The sequence below is a fragment of the Erinaceus europaeus genome, chromosome 16, assembly GCF_950295315.1.
Source record: "Erinaceus europaeus chromosome 16, mEriEur2.1, whole genome shotgun sequence".
In the NCBI taxonomy this organism is placed as follows: Eukaryota; Metazoa; Chordata; class Mammalia; order Eulipotyphla; family Erinaceidae; genus Erinaceus; species Erinaceus europaeus.
Window position 1 is genome coordinate 79,080,589 of NC_080177.1, and position 20,545 is coordinate 79,101,133.

The following is a 20,545-nucleotide window of genomic DNA, read 5'->3' on the forward strand; positions in this document are numbered from 1 at the left end:
ATGGATCCACCTGTCATTGACCATGTCCAGCAGGGAAGCAATTATTGAGGTCAGACCTCCCACCTTAGAAAGAATCTTGGCCCATACTCCCAGAGAGATAAGAGAATAAGGAAGCTTCCAATGGAAGGAATGGGTCATGGTACTCTGGTGGTAGGAACTGTATGGAATTTTACCCCTCTTATCCCACAATCGTGTCAATCATTATTAAATCACTAATTTAAAAAAATGAAAAAGAAAATGTCTAGACTGGGGGCTGGGTGGTAACTCACTGGGTTAAGTGCACACAGTATAAGCCAAGGACCCACGCAAGGATCCTGGTTCAAGCCCCTGGCTCCCCACCTGCAAGGGGGTGGCTTCACACGTGGTGAGGCAGGCCTGCAGGTGTTTATTTCTCTCTCCTTTTCCTCTCTCAATTTATCTCTGTCTTATCCAATAAAAAAAATTGGAAAAATGGCCTTCAGGAGCAGTGGATTTATAGCGCTGGCACTGAGCCCCAGTGACAACCCTGGGGGCAAAAAACCCAAAAGAAACCCCCCCAAAAAAACAGAAAACAAAGTCTAGACCTGCAATTGATCAACTTCATTGAAACCTCTGTATCCATATCACCACAGTTGAGGCGGTCCCTGTACAGCCACTCAATGCGGGCGTCTATTTCTAAATCCACCGTCACCCTCCCAAGTGGCGCTCAGGACAGAGACAGGAGGCCCTGGAGTGAGAACCGACGTGGTTTGGGTCCTCTTCTCTCCTCTGCTGCGTCAGAAACAGGGCCGCTCCTGAGCTGTCCGTCCGTGAGGCTGACAGATGCTGAGCAGGTTCAAGCTAACCCTTAACCACCATCATCCCTTACTTCAGAACAGATGCTGCCACAGCCCACCCGACTCACGTGGCAGGACAGGCCGTTTCCTGAGTAGCCATTCGGTCAGTCAATCAGGGCTCCTGTTGCTGAGTCCACCACACTCTATGCCAACCTGATGCAGCCCTGCCCTTAGAGGAGACTGGGCTTGATTTCTTTCTATTCATTTATTTCTTTAGCACCCCCAGGGTTATTGCTGGGGCTTGGTGCCTGCACTAGGGATCTACTGCTCCTGGAGGCCATTTTTCTCCTTTTGTTGTCCTTGTTGTCTGTCATTGTTGTGGTTATTATTGTTGTTACTGATGTCATCGTTGTTGGATAGGACAGAGAGAAATGGAGAGAGGAGGGGAAGACAGAGAGAGGGAGAAAAAGACACCTGCAGACCTGCTTCACCGCCTGTGAAGTGACTCCCCTGCAGGTGGGGAGCCGGGGACTTGAACTGGGATCCCTACGCAGGTCCTTGCGCTTTGCGCCATGTGTGCTTAACCCGCTGCGCTACCACCTGGCCCCCTTTTCCTTCCTCCCTTCCTTCCTTCCTTCCTTTCAACTTTTAATCTTTTTATTTAATAGTCTGAAATTGAGAGGACGGGGGAGACAGTGAGAGAGAGACACCCGCAGCCCTGCTTCACCACTTGCAAAGCTTTCCCCGTGCAGGTGGAGATCGGGGGGCTTGAGCCCTGGTCCTTGCACTTTGTGACATAGGTGCTAAAGGAGGTGCACCACCACCCGGCCCCAAGACTGGGTTTTCTTTTCTTTTTTAAATTATTATCTTTATTTATTTATTAGATAGAGACAGAAATTAAGAGGGAAGAGGGAGACAAAGAGGGATAGAGACAGACACCTGCAGCCCTGCTTCAACACTCGTGAAGCTTCTTCCCTGCAAGTGGGGACAAGGGGCTTGAACCTGGGTCCTTGTGCACTGTGATGTGTGCGCTCAGCCAGAAGACTGGGTTTTCTTATGAAGAGAGTTTACCGGCAGGGGTCGGGGGGAGGAGAGGGGGTGTCTCAGAAGCTTCAGCACTTATCTTGAGCTGCAGAGCAGGACGGGGAAAAGTTGACAGAAGGGGTAGGGCCACCATGAAAAGTTTTTCTTTTCCCTTTTTTTGCCTCCAGGGTTATCTTTGGGGCTCAGTGCCAGCACTATGAATCCACTGCTCCTGGCAGCCATTTTTTTTCCCTTTTATTTTATTGGATAGGACAGAGAGAAATTGAGAGAGGAGGGGGGGAGATAGAGAGGGAGAGAGAAAGCTGGACACCTGCAGACCTGCTTCACTGCTTTTAAAACTCTGCCCCTGCAGGTGGGGAGCCAGGGGGGCTTGAACCCTGATCTGTATGTTTAGTACTAAGTGCTCTTAATCGGGGGTGCCACCACCTGGTCCCCTGAAAGGTGGTCTTCTTCTTCTTCATCTTCATCATCATTATCATCTTCTTCTTCTCCTTCTTCTTTTTCCTCTACCTCTTCCTCCTCCTCCTCCTCCTCCTTCTTTTACGTCTTTCTTTATTGGATAGAGACAGCCAGAAATTGAGAGGGGAGGGAGAGAGAGAGAGAGAGAGACACCTGAAGCGCTGCTTCACCACTCACAAAGCTTCCCCCTGTAGGTGGGGATGGTTTTTCTAATAGAAAAAAGTAAAGACACTAAAATCTACAAGTCCGAAATCCATCTATACTTAAGAGACATAGCTGACTTGAAGCTCGGTCTGTCTCCTCAGTGCCACACCTGGCACTTCCAGGGGTCTCCCTGACATCTAACTCAGCGCCTTCCCAGCACGTTCCATCAAATCTCTCCTGTTTTTCCATTCTTCCAAGCTTTCATACTCTAAAGCTCCTTTCCCATAGTTTCTTCTCAAGCTCAGTAGCCTGAGGTTATTATTTGCCCCCTTCTCATCTTGCACAGTCATTACATTAAATTCAGCTATTTACTGAGCACACATTGTATTAGATATCCAGGGCTCCCATCTTAAAAACACAAAGGTAATATGTCTCCCTGTGCCCAACCTGGGTCAGAATGACAGAACTCTAATTGGCCTGATGAGCTTCAGACTGCTCTCTGTCATCTGATGGCTAACAGTCTCTGTCTGGCGGCCTTTGGCCTGCAGGAACAAGGACCAGATTGCTGGCACCCTCTTCCAGCACTGGAAATCTTATTCCCCCACCTCCATTCTCATCTCCATTTTTATCCCCTTTATCTGCTCCATGCACCTGTATGAATGTGTATTCCAGTTCTCAGGCTCACAACTCTATTCCTGCCTCTATCACCTTGTCCTCTGTGATTACAATGCATAAAATGTTTTATGCATTTTAATGAGATAAAGACACACACACATAGAGAGGGAGGGAGAGAGAGAAAGAGATGGAGAGAAGAGGAGAGAGAGAGAGAGGAGGGAGAAGAGAGACAGAGAGATACCAGAGCACTGTCTAGTTCTGGCTTGTGGTGGTGTTGGGGATTGAACCTGAGACCTCAGCATCTCAGGCATGTGAGTCTTTTGCAGAACCATTACGCTCTCTCCCCAGCCCCTTCTCATAAAATGTCTTTTACTCCAAGGCTAAATTCCAACACCTGACCTCTGAAGTCACAGAGTGGCTTTTTTTTTTTTTTTTAAACACATGTATCTGTCTTCTCAAAAGTAGATTCTGTTCTTAGTGGCCAGAACTAAGGATTTTTCTCTACATACCTGGTTGCTTAAAGTATGCTTGTTGAGTGCAGGAGAATCCTGATCAGCAGTGCAAAAATCTAAGACTGGTAAGTGGTTTTAGGATATGGAGCCAGAGTCACATCAGAAGCCTCAAGCTAGCAGTTATGGGTCTACCTTGATTGAAAAACAGTGGGCTGCCAGCGGTGACCATGAGCTGCGAGCTCAGATGAATAGGAACACAGAGATTACACAGGCTCTTGTGCTAAATCCATATATATGTGCAGGCCCTGGGCCAGGTGGATGGGGTAAGTAGTTAATTTTATTTACAGAATTTTTTTCAAGAATAGGAGCCCCTCATCCAACTTTCTAGCCCTTTTTCTCTACTCTGACCCCATTTTCTCAGATAGTATCCATAGCCAATTTCATGCTAGCTATCAAACTACCATAGTCGTGGCCCCCTAGAAGTATGCTTAAAATAGACTTCCAAGCTTCCTTCCACCCTAAGATCCCTAATCTTATCTGCTCCGTTTCTACTTTTTGGTTCCTGTTCATTAACCATTTTTCTCTCGCTTTATGTCCTGTCACCTTTCAGCCAGGAGCTGGTGTATTGCACCAAAGTAAAAGACCGGTGTGTTTGTGTGTGTGTGTGTGTGTGTGTGTAGAATACAGGTCCTGGAAAAGGATGAAAGGATGACAGAAGACCTAGTGGGGGTTGTATGTGGAAAACTGATGTTATGCATGTACAAACTATTATATTTACTATCAAATGTCAAACATTAATACCCCAATAAAGGAAAATAATAATAATAATAAAGCAAAACAGTGTGATGCTAAAAAATATAGTGGCAAAATTTGTGAATAATAATCTGAAAATGACTGACTGTTAATATATAAGAAAAAGGGTTGATGGGCTGATGTCCTGACACCCTGGTGAATCTTACATATAATGAACAGAGGGGTTTATTGCCAGTCGCTGTCCTGGGTAGCATGAATGGAGACAATTAAGACCTATCACACTAGATTCTTGGGGAAAGCGATCAGAAGCTAGGAAGAGGGAGCATGGCTATGCTTCTCTGCTTCATCACCAACTGTGTTGTTACCACGCAGACTTAAGAGAAAGAAGAGCTAACCATGTGGCTGGCAGTCACACTAGAAGCCCAGGACAGGGCTATACTAGGGCAGTGGGGCTAGAGTCAGAAATTCCTGGAGTCTTGGGACACTAACTTACTAACTTGCTCACCCCTCCTTTGAGACCCTGAGTTCAAGGCCCAGTACTACATGGAGGCATCATGAATCAGACCAGTGAATCTCCATGGGTGATGGGTTGGTGCCTTTTTCTCTCTTCCTCTTTCCCATCTGTCCCTTGCAGGCTTTGTTTGTTCTTGTTCTCTCTCGTTCTCTCCATATCTCTGTCTCTCTCTCTCTCCAAAATGGGCTTGGGAGGCAGCTCAGCATTAAGGCTCCGAGTTCATTCCCTGGCACCTCATGAGGAAAAAAAAGGATGTCTGTCCCTTTTTCTTGTTTCTATCCACACATTTCCCTGAATGCCTCACTAGTCCGAAGAAACTGGAGTCAGACTGCAGTGGGGGCAGGGAGGAGGTTAAGGTATAAAGAAGAAAACTAAAAGGAACACATTCAAACGCAGTAAAGTACCACACTCCTTCCTGTCTTCAGGCTTTGCTTATCTATGTACCAAATACAGAGACATGCCAAATACAGTTTCATTTTGCAGCTGCTCTGATTTCCCTACTGTAAAGAGGAGAGGGGGATATAGGGGTACAGACAGCAGTAGGGTTTTTACTTGGTTGGGACTAATGAAACTGGATTATTATTATTATTTTCTTTACACTACAGGGTACACAAGAAATGACAATGAATCATATTGATGGTGAGTGTTAAAATCCCTATGTTTCTAGGAGTGATGATATGATTCCATAAGAAAAGTCTGATGTAACTATTACATTTGCTATTTAGAACTTCTACTGTTTCTTGCCAAGTTCTTTAAACTAAAATATCTTGTACTCATTCTCAGCTCTTTCATTTGGCAAATGGGTCAGAAAATTCTACTTGGTAACTGGAGTTATCCCAAAGCAAAGAAGACAATAATAATAATAATAATAATAATGATAATAATCAGTATTATTTCCAGAAGGCCAGCTCTCACTACCATCCACTTTCTGCATTGATATAATCAATAGTAGCTTTGTTTTCTGACTCTTCATACATATAGGACAGCATCTGACAGAATGCTACCCACAGCTCTAGATGTGTGTGTGTGTTAGAACTAACCCTTATGCTGATGACCTATAGTTTCTTTCCAATAATTCTGAATTTGACCCTATCATATAATTTAAAAAAATAATTTTATTTATTCCCTTTTGTTGCCCTTGTTGTTTTTATTGTTGTTGTTATTGATGTCATCGTTGCTGGAGAGGACAGAGAGAAATGGAGAGAGGAGGGGAAGACAGAGAGGGGGAGAGAAAGACAGACACCTGTAGACCTGTGTTGGTATGCTTCTAATTCTGCTTCTAAAACCCCTTCTGTTTCATGGGTTTAATCCCCCCTGCTTAACACTGTATTCTATTTACATAACCACTGTTAACTAAGCACCGCCCTGCCTGCAGGGCATTGGTTTAATCCTCACTGGTTCAGGATGTCTTTTTGCTCCGCCCCCTCTCCAAGTACACCCTGATTTCCACCAGTCTTTTGGCTCCACCCTCTCTACGTCACATCCTGTTTCCACCCTACTTGGCAAGTATATATAAGGACAGGATTGTGATTAGAGATAGCTTAGATTGCACTGCGTTGCACATGAATAAAGAGATACTGCTTCCCAGCTCAGCCATGAGTCCCTGGTTGTCTGTGTCTCCCACCCGCGAAGCTAGCCTGGCAGTCCTGCTTCACCGCCTGCGAAGCGACTCCCCTGCAGGTGGGGAGCCAGGGGCTCGAACCGGGATCCTTACGCCAGTCCTTGCGTTTTGTACCACATGCGCTTAACCTGCTGCGCTACCGCCCGACTCCCTATAAATGTTTTTTTGAGAACAGACTTAGTTCAGGGAAAGCACAGGCAGCTCCTTCCTTTCACAGACAGAAGTGGCTTCTTGCCTCCCAGCTGCTCTGAAGAGAATTCACCTCCATCCCCACCCCACTCCACCGGCTCACAGAGTGACCAGCAGGCACAATTCTGGGATTTGTACCTGCACCATCTCTGCCTCCACTCACTTTTTGTTCAGGGCTATAAGGCCAGTGAGGAGTCATCTCCTGGTCACACATCTCCCTTGAGATAACCCAGACCCTTCTGCCTTCTCTCAGTCTCCACAAGCCCTGGACATCAGGATCCTAATCCCCCAAACAGGTCTAGAGAGTAGGATGAATCCTTCGTTCAGTTGCTGTTCAGTTTTCAATAGTATGGAATAGAAGAAGTAATCTCTGAAAGAATGCCCTGGTCACTGTCAGATCTTTTCTTTATGTCTAAGATCTTTTTGGCATTGATGTCAGTGGACTCTTTCCCCAACACATTTTATAACTTCAGCCAAGAGACACCTAGATGCTATTAAAGTAACTGATATCAACTGTTTTCTTGGGCTCCTCATCGCTTTCCTTTGCAGAGCACAAAACACCTGGCCTTTGGACTGCATGAAATCTTGCAGTTGAAATATCCATGATTGTCAACCTGACAGACAGACAATAATTCCATCGTCTGCAGGACAACAGGCAACACAAGCTTTTCTTTCTTTCTTTCTCTTCCGCTTTCTTTCTTTCTTTCTTTCTTTCTTTCTTTTTTTTTGGGGGGTGCAATTCATGGTAATGAAAACAAGAGCTGAAGTGCATGGACGTCTTGGGAGAGGCAGTCCAAAGTCAGTATGAATTTCTCGTTTCTTTCCACAGCCCTCTCACAGCATGAGAGCTGCAGATTGTACACCCAGCACTGTAGCAAGGGATAAGAAGATGGAAGCTTAGGTGTCCTTACATTTGAACGCAACTTTTTCATGCTGTAGTTTGGGTCTAGCACCCAAACTGCATTACCTTGAGTCTCGCTATAAGAATTTGCCTTCTGGGAGTCGGGCTGTAGCGTAGCGGGTTAAGCGCAGGTGGCGCAAAGCGCAAGGACCGGCATAAGGATCCCGGTTCGAACCCTGGCTCCCCACCTGCAGGGGAGTCGCTTCACAGGCGGTGAAGCAGGTCTGCAGGTGTCTGTCTTTCTCTCCCCCTCTCTGTCTTCCCCTCCTCTCTCCATTTCTCTCTGTCCTATCCAACAATGACGGCAACAACAATAATAACTACAACAATAAAACAACAAGGGCAACAAAAGGGAATAAATAAATAAAATAAAATATATATATATAAAAAAAGAATTTGCCTTCTTCTCGAAGAATCTGGGTTGATACACATGGCTGAAGGTAGATTTTAGCTTGGTCCTGTGTCCCTTGGATGGACAGTGTCTTAACCGCTCCTCCACCCATCAGGCAGCCCAGCCCCCCCCCGCCTACCAAGCCTCTCTTCAGGCTCACTCTGTCCCCTGCTACTCTTACTTATCCCTCCCTGTCTCGTGCTAGTTCTTTTTGAAGATGCTGACATGCTATCATTCAGGTTTCTTCCCAACAGGTTTCTGTTCACCCCTACACTGCTATTCCCCTGACAGAGATGGAGCCTTTTACAGACATTGACCCATTTATATATGGCCATTAAGTAAGAGGGAGATATTGGGAAATTGTGAGGATGTGGTTGAGCTTGGAAGGATTTGAGCCTGAGGGGTGTGTCAATCCTGTTAGTCTCTCTACCGAGAGGTTGAGCAACAAGGGACAGTAGAACCCCAAAGATGTGCCTCCTCCTATCAGTCTCCCTGCCTCACAAAGTGCCCTGCACTTCTGATACTATGGCCATTAGTTAAAAAGAAAGGGGGAGATGTTGGGCAGTATGACAGCTTTCCCCTGCTTAACCCTGTGGTCTATTTACATAACCAGTTACCTAAGAACCACCCTGCCTGCAGGGCACTGGTTTAATCCACACTGGTTCAATCGCTTTTTCCTTCTCCCCACCCCCTATCCTACATACATCCTCTTCTGACCTGACACTTCCGCCTCAGGAGATACATAGGACAGAATTGTGATTAGAGATTAGACTGTTGAGCTGCATCCCTGCTCATCAATAAAGATTGAACTGCGTTCTCAGCTCAGCCTAGAGTCCCTGGTCGTCTCTCTCCCACCCGAGAAGCTAGCCCGGCATCTGGCGCCCTGAACTGGGACTGGCATTATGGCGCACCAATGTGGGACCTAACCCGCCCAGCCCCCAGATAAGTAAAGCCGCTTGGCTATCTGTCCACTATGGGCTGCCTTTCTACTTATGAAGAGGTTTCCCAAGGCCTCTACTCTTTCGTCATGAGACAGTTTCTCTGTCTCTGGAACATTTTGCTCTGGGCCACAATCATGCACTTGGGTATCTATCTGATTTGTCAGTCATTGCTGCTATCTGAAACCCTCTCAACTGTTTTCAGCATCATTCCACCGTTTGTACTCTGAGGTACAGAGGCCCTCCTTCTCCGTGAACATGCCCAAGCAGGGCTGTTCCACTGTGAGTAGCCAGCAGCAGAACCTAGAGGTGAAATTAAACCTAAACTACTCAGGGGGAGGAAGTCCTCATCAGATGTGGAGATGCTCTGATACTGACCGTTACTTGTCTGTGCAGATTTCAGTCTATTACTATAAACGTGGTGTGTGCCGTCCTGTGAGTGGCCCGACAGGAGGGGTGTGGGTTAGGAGCCATTTTACTAGCAATCTGGGGGGGGGGGTTCTTTTGTTTGAAGGCTCTGAGGTCCTAGGTTCAATCTCTAGCACCATCATCAACTAGGGCTGAACATTGCTTTGGTATTTATTTCTCTGTTATCTGTCTTTCTGTATGTTTTTCACTGATATAAACAATCACATAAAGAGCTTCAACAAAAAAGAATTCATTAGCCCACCACAAATAGTAAACTCTTTGATTAATCTGATTCCCCCGCCTCCCACCAAAGTTCACAATTTCTCCATGGAAAGAATCACAACTAAAGACTTGGATGGAGAAGCTGAGTGGTTTTCCTTGGCATGCAAGGCCTTCAAAGACTGGAAACAGCTAAATAAAATAAACTCATTCCTTAGTTCACTGTACAAACAAAACCAGGGGAAGTAGAAGTCAAAACAACGGCATGCCGTACCCCATCTGTCTGGAGAGGTTGCCTGCGTGAGCCCCCTGGAGCCCCCCCCCATCTTTACGAAGGCTCAGTCAGAAGGAGGAAGATTCTTGCAGCCAACTCCCTCGCCTCACAGAGTTCATCAGAACTAGTGCTCTTGGGGTTCAAAGATTTCTATCATGAAATCCAAACCAATTCTTTTTTTTTTTTTTTTTTTTACTTTCTTGAGGGGAACTTTCATTTCTTTTTTAAAACATTTTTATTTGGGGGTCGAGCGGTAGCGCAGCGGGTTAAGCGCGTGTGGCGCCAAGCGCAAGGACCGGCATAAGGATCCCGGTTTGAGTCCCTGGCTCCCCACCTGCAGGAGAGTCGCTTCACAGGCGGTGAAGCAGGTCTGCAGGTGTCTCTCTTTCTCTCTCCCTCTCTGTCTTCCCCTCCTCTCTCCATTTCTCTCTGTCCTATCCAACAACAAATGACATCATCAACAACAATAATAACCACAACAAGGCTACAACAACAAGGGCAACAAAAGGGGGGAAATGGCCTCCAGGAGCAGTGGATTCATGGTGCAGGCACTGAGCCCAGCAATAACCCTGGAGGCAAAAAAAAAATTATTTATAAAAAGGAAACACTGACAAAAAACATAGGATAAGAGGGGTACAACTCCACACCATTCCCACCAACAGAACTTCCTATCCACCCCCTCCCGATAGCTTTCCTATTCTTTATCCCTCTGGGAGCATGGACCCAGGGCTAATATGGGCTGCAGAAGGTGGAAGGTCTGGCTTCTGTAACTGCTTCCCCGCCGACCATGGGTGTTGACTGGTCGATCCATACTCCCAGCCTGCCTCTCTCTTTCCCTAGTGGGGAAGGGCTCTGGGGAAGCAGGGCTCCAGGACACTTTTTATTTTTACTTTTTTTAACGAGCACGCATGGCTAACTGTGGTTCCGGAATGCACCGGACTGCCTTCTCTGCACCTCTACTTTTATTCTGTGCCTCCGTCACCTGCCACTTTGAGAATATAATGGGAAACACGAGAGCCAAAGGATTCTGCCTCTCTGGGAGCGGGGGTGGGGAGGGCTCCTACACATGCCTGTGAGCAGAGACAAGGGCGGATGGGAGAGCCCCACGGCCCTCCCCCTCCCTGGTGATCACTGTGCATGCCAGGGTTCATCAGATCAATCTGCAGGTCCCTAGAGGCGGGTCGAGCGCCATCTGTATGTGGCCTGAAGCCCAGCTGCACTAGGTCCCCTCCTGCGGGAGGAGGGTCACCAGCTGAGAGTCCATTGTGGGAACACAGTGGAAGTGAGGGCTTCAACTCCGCTGACCAGCCCAGAGGACACTCTGCTGCTCTCACTGTTTCAAAGCATGCATTCCTGCAGGTAAAAAGGAAATTCGAATCGCCTTTCTCGGCAGACCCCAAACTGCTACCTTGCCACAGTCTTGGGGTATTGGCACAGGGGGAGCAGACCCATGACGAGGAAGGGGCTTAGAGCTTGGCGTATAGGAAGGATTCCACGTGTGAGGCCCTGAGCTCCAGCCCTGGCGCCACATATGCTGTAGTGCTGCTCTGGTTGCCCTTTCTCTTCATGAGCAGCCTGAGGGGTGCCACAGTAGATAAGACAGGCGACCCCACCAATGTGTCCTGGAGCCTCACTTTCCCAGAGCCCTGGCCCACTAGGGAAAGAGAGACAAGAGCAAGATGTGCTAGCAAATGAGACTTTCTCAAGTTTTCAAGACTCTGCACTTCAAGATAAGTGCTAAACAAAGAAGGCAGAGCACACACCACCATGCTCAAGGGCCCCGGCTCTAGCCCCTGGCCTCCACCTGCAGGGGAAGCTTCATGAGTGGCGCAGTAGTGCTACAGGTGTCTCTTGGGTTCATGCTTCTCAATCTCTCTGTGTCTCAATCAAGAAATGAAGGGGGGTAAGGGATGCTACAAAAATGGCTTCCAGAAGTGACTGATTCAGCATACAGACACCGAGACCCAGCAATAAACCTGGAGCAGAGGGGTGGGGGGCTGAGATTCTGCTAGTCATTTAAGTCCTCCATCATAAGATCTAAAATCCTATACAAGTACAACCCTAAAGAACAGCCCAAAGGAAGAAGTCTTAGAAGGGACTGAGTAGCGATTCTATTCCCTCCCAAATCCCTGACATTCTTACTTGTGTCACTTTGATCTATAAAGCTTAGAGAGTCATGGGGCTATTCTCAAGGCTATTCAGGGTGAGTCTCAAGACTCTCTCTTCCCTGGGGGCAGTCAAGATGAAAGGCAGACAGAAGGGCATGCAAAAATAACCTCTGGAACTCAGAGAGCTCCATCTGGGAAGAATGGAGAGGATGCATGCGGTTCCCCGGCACTAAAAGCTGAGTACCTTCCAGAACAAAAGCTAGCTACAGAAAGGCCTTTCACGTGGGGAGGCCAGTGTGTCCAGCAACAGGCTGTGGTTTTTGTTGCGGAGACTACATTCAACATGGAATCAAAAATATAGTTGCCACTTCACTACATGGATTATTATTGTATAAAGAAAGCAAACTCCCAAACAATTTCACTTGAAAAAGGCTGATGATTGTCTGGAGAGCAAGAAAGTAGAGCACTCGTGAACACACATACACACACACACACACACATACACACACACACAAAAAAAAAAGTCCTCTAACGATTTCTTAGGCTCACCTTTCAAAATGTGGCTGGAATCATGAGTTCCAGTGAACACACCTCAGAGACAGCCAAGTTTAGACTATGTGTTACAGAGGATTTATTCAGAGATCTTATAGATATTTTCCTCCTCAAATATAATGAAAGTCACAGGAGTTCACGTGGGACTGTGGAGACTTTGGGAAAGGGATCTACCACTGAAAGAGATAGCAAAACATTTTAAATCAGCCTCCAGGATCAGATGAGGAATTTTAGGAGAATAATTCTTTTTTTGTCTATTTTTATTAGGTTATAGCTACATAATATCCTAGTATTTTCATACACTGCTCCTGGCAGACATTTCTTTTCCATTTTATTTGAAAGGACAGAGAGAATCTGAGAGGGGAGGGGAAGATAGAGAGGGAGAGAGAAAGTATGACACCTACAGACCTGCTTCACTGCTTGGGAAGCCTGGTCCCTGAACTTAGTACTACATGTGCTTAACCAGGTGCACCACTGTCTGGCGCCTGACAATACAGTCTTTATGTTTATTTTTTCCAATAGAGACAGAGAGGCAGAGAGATTAAAAGGGAACACAGCACCGAAGCTTCCTTCAATGCAGTGGGCAGCAAGCTCAAACCTGGGTGGCACACAGAGGGGCAAAGCACTACGCAAGTGGGCTGTCCCTCTGGCCCTGCAATGTGGAGTCTAAAACAGCCAGCTTTGCAATCCCCGTGTGAGGATGGACTCTGGCGGCTGGGCCAGGTGTGTCTGTGTCAGAATCTATTCTTGCTGCTCGGGGGAGTTGGGGTCTCAAACTAACTTTCACGAGGACCCCCTCCTCGCACCCCAAAGAGCTTCTGGATCCAAAATGCCTCCCCAGTTCTGGGGGCTTCTGAGCCCTCTTCAATGTGGGCACCACTAAACAGTGTCAGACATGATGGGGACATGGAGAAGTGGGGAGGAGCGCATGGATGAGATGAGCAGAGAGCAGAGGACCTAGTTACTGAGAGAAATTTAATTAGCACCGATGGTTTAGGGAAACTAAATGTGCAACTATTTAAAATTTCATACATACTTTACATCTAAAGTAAGTACTTTTGGTACATGTTCTAACTTTTGGTCAAAATCCTACTTCAATATGCTGCATTTGGCAGTGAATTCCAGACAGTGTTGCTCAGGTCTTTTGCTAAGAAGAGTTAATCAGGGGGCTGGGCGGTAGCGCAACTGGCTGAGCGAGCACGGTGGAGAGCACAAGGATCCCGGTCTGAGCCCCCGGCTCCCCACCTGCAGGAGGATCGCTTCACAGGTGGTGAAGCAGGTCTGCAGGTGTCTGTCTTTCTCTGCCCCTCTGTCTTCCCCTCCTTTCTCAATTTCTCTCTGCCCTACCCAATAGCAATGACAACAATAACAATAAGAACAAGGGCAACAAAAATGGGAGGAAAAATAGCCCCCAGGAGCAGTGGATTCATAGTGCAGGCACCAGGCCCCAGTGAGAACCCTGGAGGCAAAAAAAAAAAAGTTAACCAGTTCCTACTTGAGGGATTTCACTATGAATTTCAATTTAACAAGGAACTCTCTGGGATCCCTCAATTCTCTCTCTTTCTCTCTCTCTGTTTTGCTTTCTGTACTGACAGCTAAAGACTTGAAGACACCCAGTATTTTCTTGTACTTGCACAGCCATGTGAAGTATATCTGAGGCCACAATAGCTCCTTCTTTCTCCTTCTTTAGCGGAGTGGCAGGGCTGATCAGAAACATGCACTCTGCAGTTACTTCACTTCTTACCGGGAGATGATGACCGTCTCTCTACGAGTTTGCCACGTTCTGACACATACAGTTCCCGAGTGTGCACTGATGGTTCTGCTCTCACGTGGAAATCAAGAGGAAAACGCAAACACCGCTACATGGATTTGAGTGCTTTTCTGAAAAGCACCTTCATTCATCTTTTTAAAAGATCTTTTATTAAACTTATTTATTTTTTAATAGAGACAGAGAAACTGAGAGGAGAAGGGGAGATAGAGAGGGAAAGAGACAGAGAGACACCTACAGCCCTGCTTCACCACTCACAAAGCTCTCCCCCGCCCACACAGGTGGGGCCCAGGGAGTTGAACCTGGGTCCTTGCACACTGTAGAGTGTGTGCTTAGTGAGGTGCAGCACTGCCTGGCCCCGATGTCCATTTATCTTCATGATTTTGAAGTGCCACCATGATTTGGAAGCCACTATGTATACATCTCGGTTTCTTTTCTAAAAAATTTATTCTTTATTTTACTTTGGGGGAGGGAGAGAAAGACAGAAAGGGAGGAAGAGGAACATGAACATGAACGAACACACACACACACACACACACACACACACACACACACACACACACACAGAGACCGAGACCAAAGCAGCACTGCCCAGCTCTGTTTTACAGCAGTGCTAGCGATCAAACCTGAGATCTTGGAACCTTTTGCATAACCATTACGCTGTCTCCCCAGCTCTTCCATTTTTGATTTCTTGTTCAATCTGAGAAGACACCAAGCTAGTGCTTACGGTCTGGTGCAACAGCAGCCTGGGACAGACACGCAGAGCCAAGCTCTGAAGGCTGCACTCACCGTCTCTCCAGTGGGCGCCCATCACTGGAGATGCTTCGAGGGATGTTGGCCCTCTCTGGAGGCGGCATCTTCCCATCTCCTTTCCCAGCATTCAGCCTCGAGGGCATAGGACTCTGCACCTGGCCTGGCACTTGGGTTGACTGAGCCCCTTTGCTAGCGTTCCTCTGCCATTTGTTGTTATTTCGGAAGGGAAACTTGAATTCGTAGGAAACGCCTTCATCCATCTTGTACTCCATCACCGGCAGGCGATAGGTTTCAGAGCAGCTCCTATTAGAGGATGGTACAAGGTGGAGAAAAATTAATATTGTGCTTTCGCTCACCGGTGGAACCACACTGCTTGCTTCTCATTAACAGTGAAAATGCATCACTCTGGCCTCTGCTTCTAACCACCTTTCAATCAGTAAGCCTTGTAATGATTTTCTTTTCAAAAACTGGAACCCCAGAAAGCATTATACTAGTATCTTCCTTTGTTCAGTCTCAACTGCCAATTCCGATGGAGACTGTCAAACACAATGTGATCAATCGTCACTCTGGTGGAGATGGGGTGCCAAGGCGGTGGTGAGTAGGGGCCATCTGAGTGAACTCAAGGCCAAGCAAAAACGCTATCCTCTGAGCTGGCTCCTTTCTGTGCTACCCCCTCACTCACTCACTCGCCACAGGAAATGTGGCCTCCACTTTCTACATCCCTTTATCATACAACTAAGGAGTAACAGTCACTCACGTGACTGGCAGACAAATCAGTGAAAAAGAAACCCATCCCCAGTAAAGTATTAACTCAAACTGTACCTTTGAATTTCATAACTTAGTGGGGGTGGGTGTGTGTGTGTGTGTGTGTGTGTGTGTGTGTGTGTGTGTGTATGTGTGGAGATGGCTTTCTTTCCTAAAGGAATTACAAGGACTGAGAAACAGGTGGGGAGACTGAAGAGTGATTATGGTGGTGGCATGCCGGGTAGAGCACACACAGAATAGTGTGCAGACGCCTGGTGTACACCCCGCGGTGCCTTTTTTCAGAGGGGACGCTTCACAAATGGTGAAACAATGCTGCAGGTCTCTGTTTCCATCTCTCTCCCTCTCCCTCTCTCTTTGCCTCCAGGGTTACTGCTGGGGCTCAGTCCCCACATTACGAACCCACTGCTCCTTACGGCCATTTTATCTCATTTGATTGGATTGGACAGAGAAAAGTGGAGAGAGGAGGGAGTGATAGAGGGGGAAGAGAAAGAGAGACACCTGCAGACCTGCTTCACCACCTGTGAAGGGACTCCCCTGCAGGTAGGGAGTCGGGGCTCGAACCTGGAGCCTTCTGAGGGTCCTTGCACTTCCGAAGGCCCTATGTGTGATTAACTGAGTGTGTCACTGCCTGGTCCCCACCCCTTCCTCTCTCTTTCCCTTCTCAATGTTTGCCTCTATGCAAAAATAAAACAAATAAATAAAAATTAGAATTACTTAAAAGAAAGAGTGATCATGACAGAGGCATATAAAAATAGTGTTGGGGGGAGCTGGACAGTGGCACAGTGGATTAAGTGCACATGGTGGAAAGCGCAAGGACTGGCATGAGGATCCCAGTTCGAGCCCCCGGTTCCCCACCTACAGGGGATCACTTCACAGATAGTGAAGCAGGTCTGCAGGTGTCTATCTTTCTCCCCTCCCCCCGTTTTCCCCTCCTCTCTCGATTTCTCTCTGTCCTATCCAACAATGACGACAGCAATAACAACAACGATAAACAAGGGCAACAAAAGGGAAAATAATAAGGTTTCTTCAAAAAAAAAAAAAAGAAATAGTGTCAGGGGAGTGACAAGTGGGAGTCACGAGAAAGTCAATGCAAGTCACAACATATCTCATTTAAAGTGTTCTAGTAGTCACCTTATACACATAAAATGAAATGATATAGAGTCAGACATTTCATTTAGCCCGACATCTCTCTCTATCATGCTGACAAAGAATCAATACATCTGTAGCTAAGGAATAGGAACAAGGCAGTCTCTCTTCTTCTAAACTTGGTGTGTTCTGTATGTCTCACTTCCGACTAGTCCCCTTACAAGGGCTCAGCAGCCTGGTGGGAACTGCGTCTCTTATGTTGGAAATGACAGGCCCAGAGGACACACAGCATGAACACATGAAACCTGGTCTTGATACGCGGAAAGAGTTCATGCTGGTGAGGTGCCACCTTTTCATGACCCTACCTCTGACCTCTGACCTGCAAAGATACCCAAAGGTGTCCTCCTCCAGGTTCTATGACAGCCAAGATTAAAAAAAAAAAACAAAAAAACTTTTATTTATTTATGGATAAAGACACAGAGAAATTGAGAGGGGGAAGAGGAGATAGAGAGGGAGAGAGACAGACAGACACCTACAACACTGCTTCACCACGCATGAAGCTTTCCTCCTGCAGGTGGGGACCCGGGGCTTGAACCCGGGTCCTTGTGCGCTGTAGTGTGTGTGCTCAACCAGATGTACCACTGCCTGGACCCGACAGCCAAGGTTTTTAAGAAGTGTTGCTTTTGGAGCATGTGTGTTGGCTGAGCCTTTGTTCTCCTCAGTCTCAGCCTAGGAACCTTTTTCTTGCCTTTCCCTGACGCTTCCTTCTTACTGCACACCCTACCCCCACCCCCTGATCCACCCAAGGGATCACTGGATCTCCTTTAAGCTTTAATGGCAGGGGCTTTCAAAAACTCTGGAATGTTAAATTTCAGTCACAGACTTTACACAGTGATGCAGTAAAAACAGGTACACAGACATGCCCAGCATATTCTGCTATGCCAATCCATTTCATTGCAAGAGCAGTGTGGGAGGGAGTCGGGCGGTAGCGCAGCGGGTTAAGCGCATGTGGCATGAAGCGCAAGGACCGGCATAAGGATCCCGGTTCGAGCCGCCGGCTCCCCACCTGCAGGGGAGTCGCTTCACAGGCGGTGAAGCAGGTCTGCAGGTGTCTGTCTTTCTCTCCCCCTCTCTGTCTTCCCCTCCTCTCTCCATTTCTTTGTGTTTTATCTAACAACGACAACATCAATAACAACAACAGCAGCAATCAAAAAAACAAGGGCAACAAAAGGGAAAATAAATAAAATATTTAAAAAATCAAGCAAGCAAGCAAGCAAGCAAGCAAGCAAGCAGCGTGGGATGTCACCTCCTGAGGAACTTCTGAATGAGCGTGAGACCAAGAAGAGCAGGGCTCTGTGGCAGGCAGGGCCTCCAGGGGGTGCGGCCAGGCTTCCTGCATCAAGTCCTGTGCTCTCCCTGCCCAGCTGTCTCCTCCCCTGCATCCACCTAAATCGACTTGGCGGCACATTTGGAAGCTACGCTCTACAGTTAGCAAACATCACTTTGTGGTGCATTCTGCGTTGCTTTTACAATAACGTCTTATGCCACAGATCCTTTACTCTGACAGGACGCTTTGAGACCTTTCCTTTCTGAGAAAGTGTGGCAACTTACACAGAAGTCTGTGTTCAGTGTCTGCAAACAGAAGAATCGCACACCTGGCCAAAGGAGTTATTAATATAAACTGATTCACTCATGGCAAAAAGCATACTCCAAACTCAAAACCAGGGTTGGTTCTGCCCACTTACATCACTGAACTCAGGTTCACTACCTGCGCCTCTCTTTGTCTGCTAAGGGCTGGTCAGCAGGAACCAGAATGCACAGGATGCACACAGAACCTTTATTCTGAGCACTAACTTTTCTGTTGTTTTTAAATCTTCTTCTGCTCCTTCATTCCTACGGCCAAACAGACAGCCTGGCTGAGTTGACCTTTTGTAACACTCAACATGTACCTTCCAAGGCTGCCTCAATCCATATTGCATTAGGATAAATAATTACCATCAGAGATGATGAAAAGGACAGCGGCGGTGTTGTCTCAAATACACAAGTTGCTTTTTTTTTTTTTGATTCTTCGTTTCTTTGTAAAATAAAAGGCTTGAAATTGATAACTGATGACTGTTCAGTTTTCTTCCAGCTAAAACACTCTCTGAAATAGTCTTTGAAGCAGCGTATGATTTAATATTAACGTTGGTTAAAAGAGGTGATCACTAAAGACTGTCTTCTCTGTGGCCTATATTTCATTTCTACCACTCTTAATGTGTAACACAGAAGCCTGCATATTGTGGGATAAAAAAAAAAAAAAGCCTAATAAAACCCAAGCAGAAAGAGAAGATGGAGTCACAGGAAATGAAAGACAAAGGTCCAGCCATCACCCCTTCTTGATTGCTTTTTGATGACTTGTCTTTGCAAAAGATAAAGACCAGTATCAGATAAAACGACAAGAGGATTAAGAAAGGAGAAGTGCACTGCAGAACAAAGACCCAAAAAACTAAGTTTGGGGTTTAGGATGTGCTGTGAAGAAAAGCTCATTAAAAGGCTGTTAGACACACCCTGTTAGACATCATTCTCCTCACGGCAACTGGCAACCGAGGGACTTTAATCTGGGTTAACCGCATGGTCACACAGCCAGGAAGTGGCAGAACCAAAATTGGAGCCCATAAAATCAATCTACTTGTCGGTCAGCTTCACTTCATCCATTAAGTAAAGAGTGCCAGTAGTCCAAGCCCCCAGCTCCTTCATCTTACAGCGACTGTTCCGACTCACGTGGAGTATCGTCTATGACAAATGGTGACACCCAGAAGCCACCTGCTAAGTCACACTGCCATCCCCTTCCTCCTCCTCCTCCTCCTCCTCCTCCTCCTCCTCTTCTTCTTCTTCTTCTTCTTCTTCTTCACTTTTATTCTAACCTCTGTTTTCATTTCTTTTTACCCAAAACTATTCTTCCTTAAGATGGTGTTGGAGACTGGGGCAGACTGCCCCCCCTCCCTAACCCCCCCATCCTGTGGCTTAAGTGGCGTATATATATCATTTTGGATTTGTTCTCCCCCCCCACACACACACAAAGCATAAAATTAAAAATAAGGGGGCTGGGCAGTAGCGCAGCAGGTTAAGCGTGGATGGCATGAAACACAAGGACTGGCATGAGGATTCCAGTTCAAGTCCCTGCCTCCCCACCTGTAGGGGGTCGCTTTACAAGCAGTGTGTCTTTCTCTCTGCCTCTCTGTCTTCCCCTCCTCTCTCGATTTCTCTCTGTCCTATCCAGCAATGACAACAATAACAACAAAAATGGGGAAAATGGCCTCCAGGAGCAGTGGATTTCGTAGGGCAGGTAGGCACCGAGCCCCAGTGGTAACCTTGCAGGCAATAAATAAATAAATAAACACAGACAATAAATAAAAGTAACATGGAAGGCCTTCTCCCTATACCAGGAGGTAGAGAGGCACAGGCCCTAGGTGGTTATATAAACAGCCTCCACTTCCTTCTCTGCTCATTAGTAGACTCAGTGCTTAGCCTGTTGGTTCTTCACTGCTTGAGTCTTTGTCTAAAAGGTCTGGATACCTCACCCACGTGTCATGCCACAAGTTTCTTGTATTCACGTGAAGCCTCTGCACATATACAATTAAATCTGAAGCCTCTGCACATATACAATTAAAGCCTCTGCACATATACAATTAAATCTGTCTGCTGTCCTTGTTAATCTGTGTTGTGTCAATGTTAACTGCTTTCCAGTTGCAAGGACCTCGGACAAGGGAGGGACAACATTTTTTGTCTTTCAGATCAGGAGCTGTGCTCAGAGAGATTTATTCCTTTTTTTGAAGGTCAAAGTCACACAGTTTATT

General features: G+C 46.7%; 1 protein-coding gene across 1 annotated transcript in view; it reads right to left on the bottom strand.

Moving 5' to 3' along the window:
* SIPA1L1 (signal induced proliferation associated 1 like 1) overlaps positions 1-20,545 on the bottom strand; it is a 322,776-nt gene that overhangs the window by 44,379 nt on the left and 257,852 nt on the right. Inside the window, exons 13-14 of the mRNA XM_060174201.1 lie at positions 14,895-15,161; positions 14,732-14,805 (exon numbers count right to left, since the gene is read on the bottom strand). Coding sequence (XP_060030184.1) covers positions 14,732-14,805; positions 14,895-15,161 — 341 coding nt within the window. The remainder of the gene's footprint in view (positions 1-14,731; positions 14,806-14,894; positions 15,162-20,545) is intronic.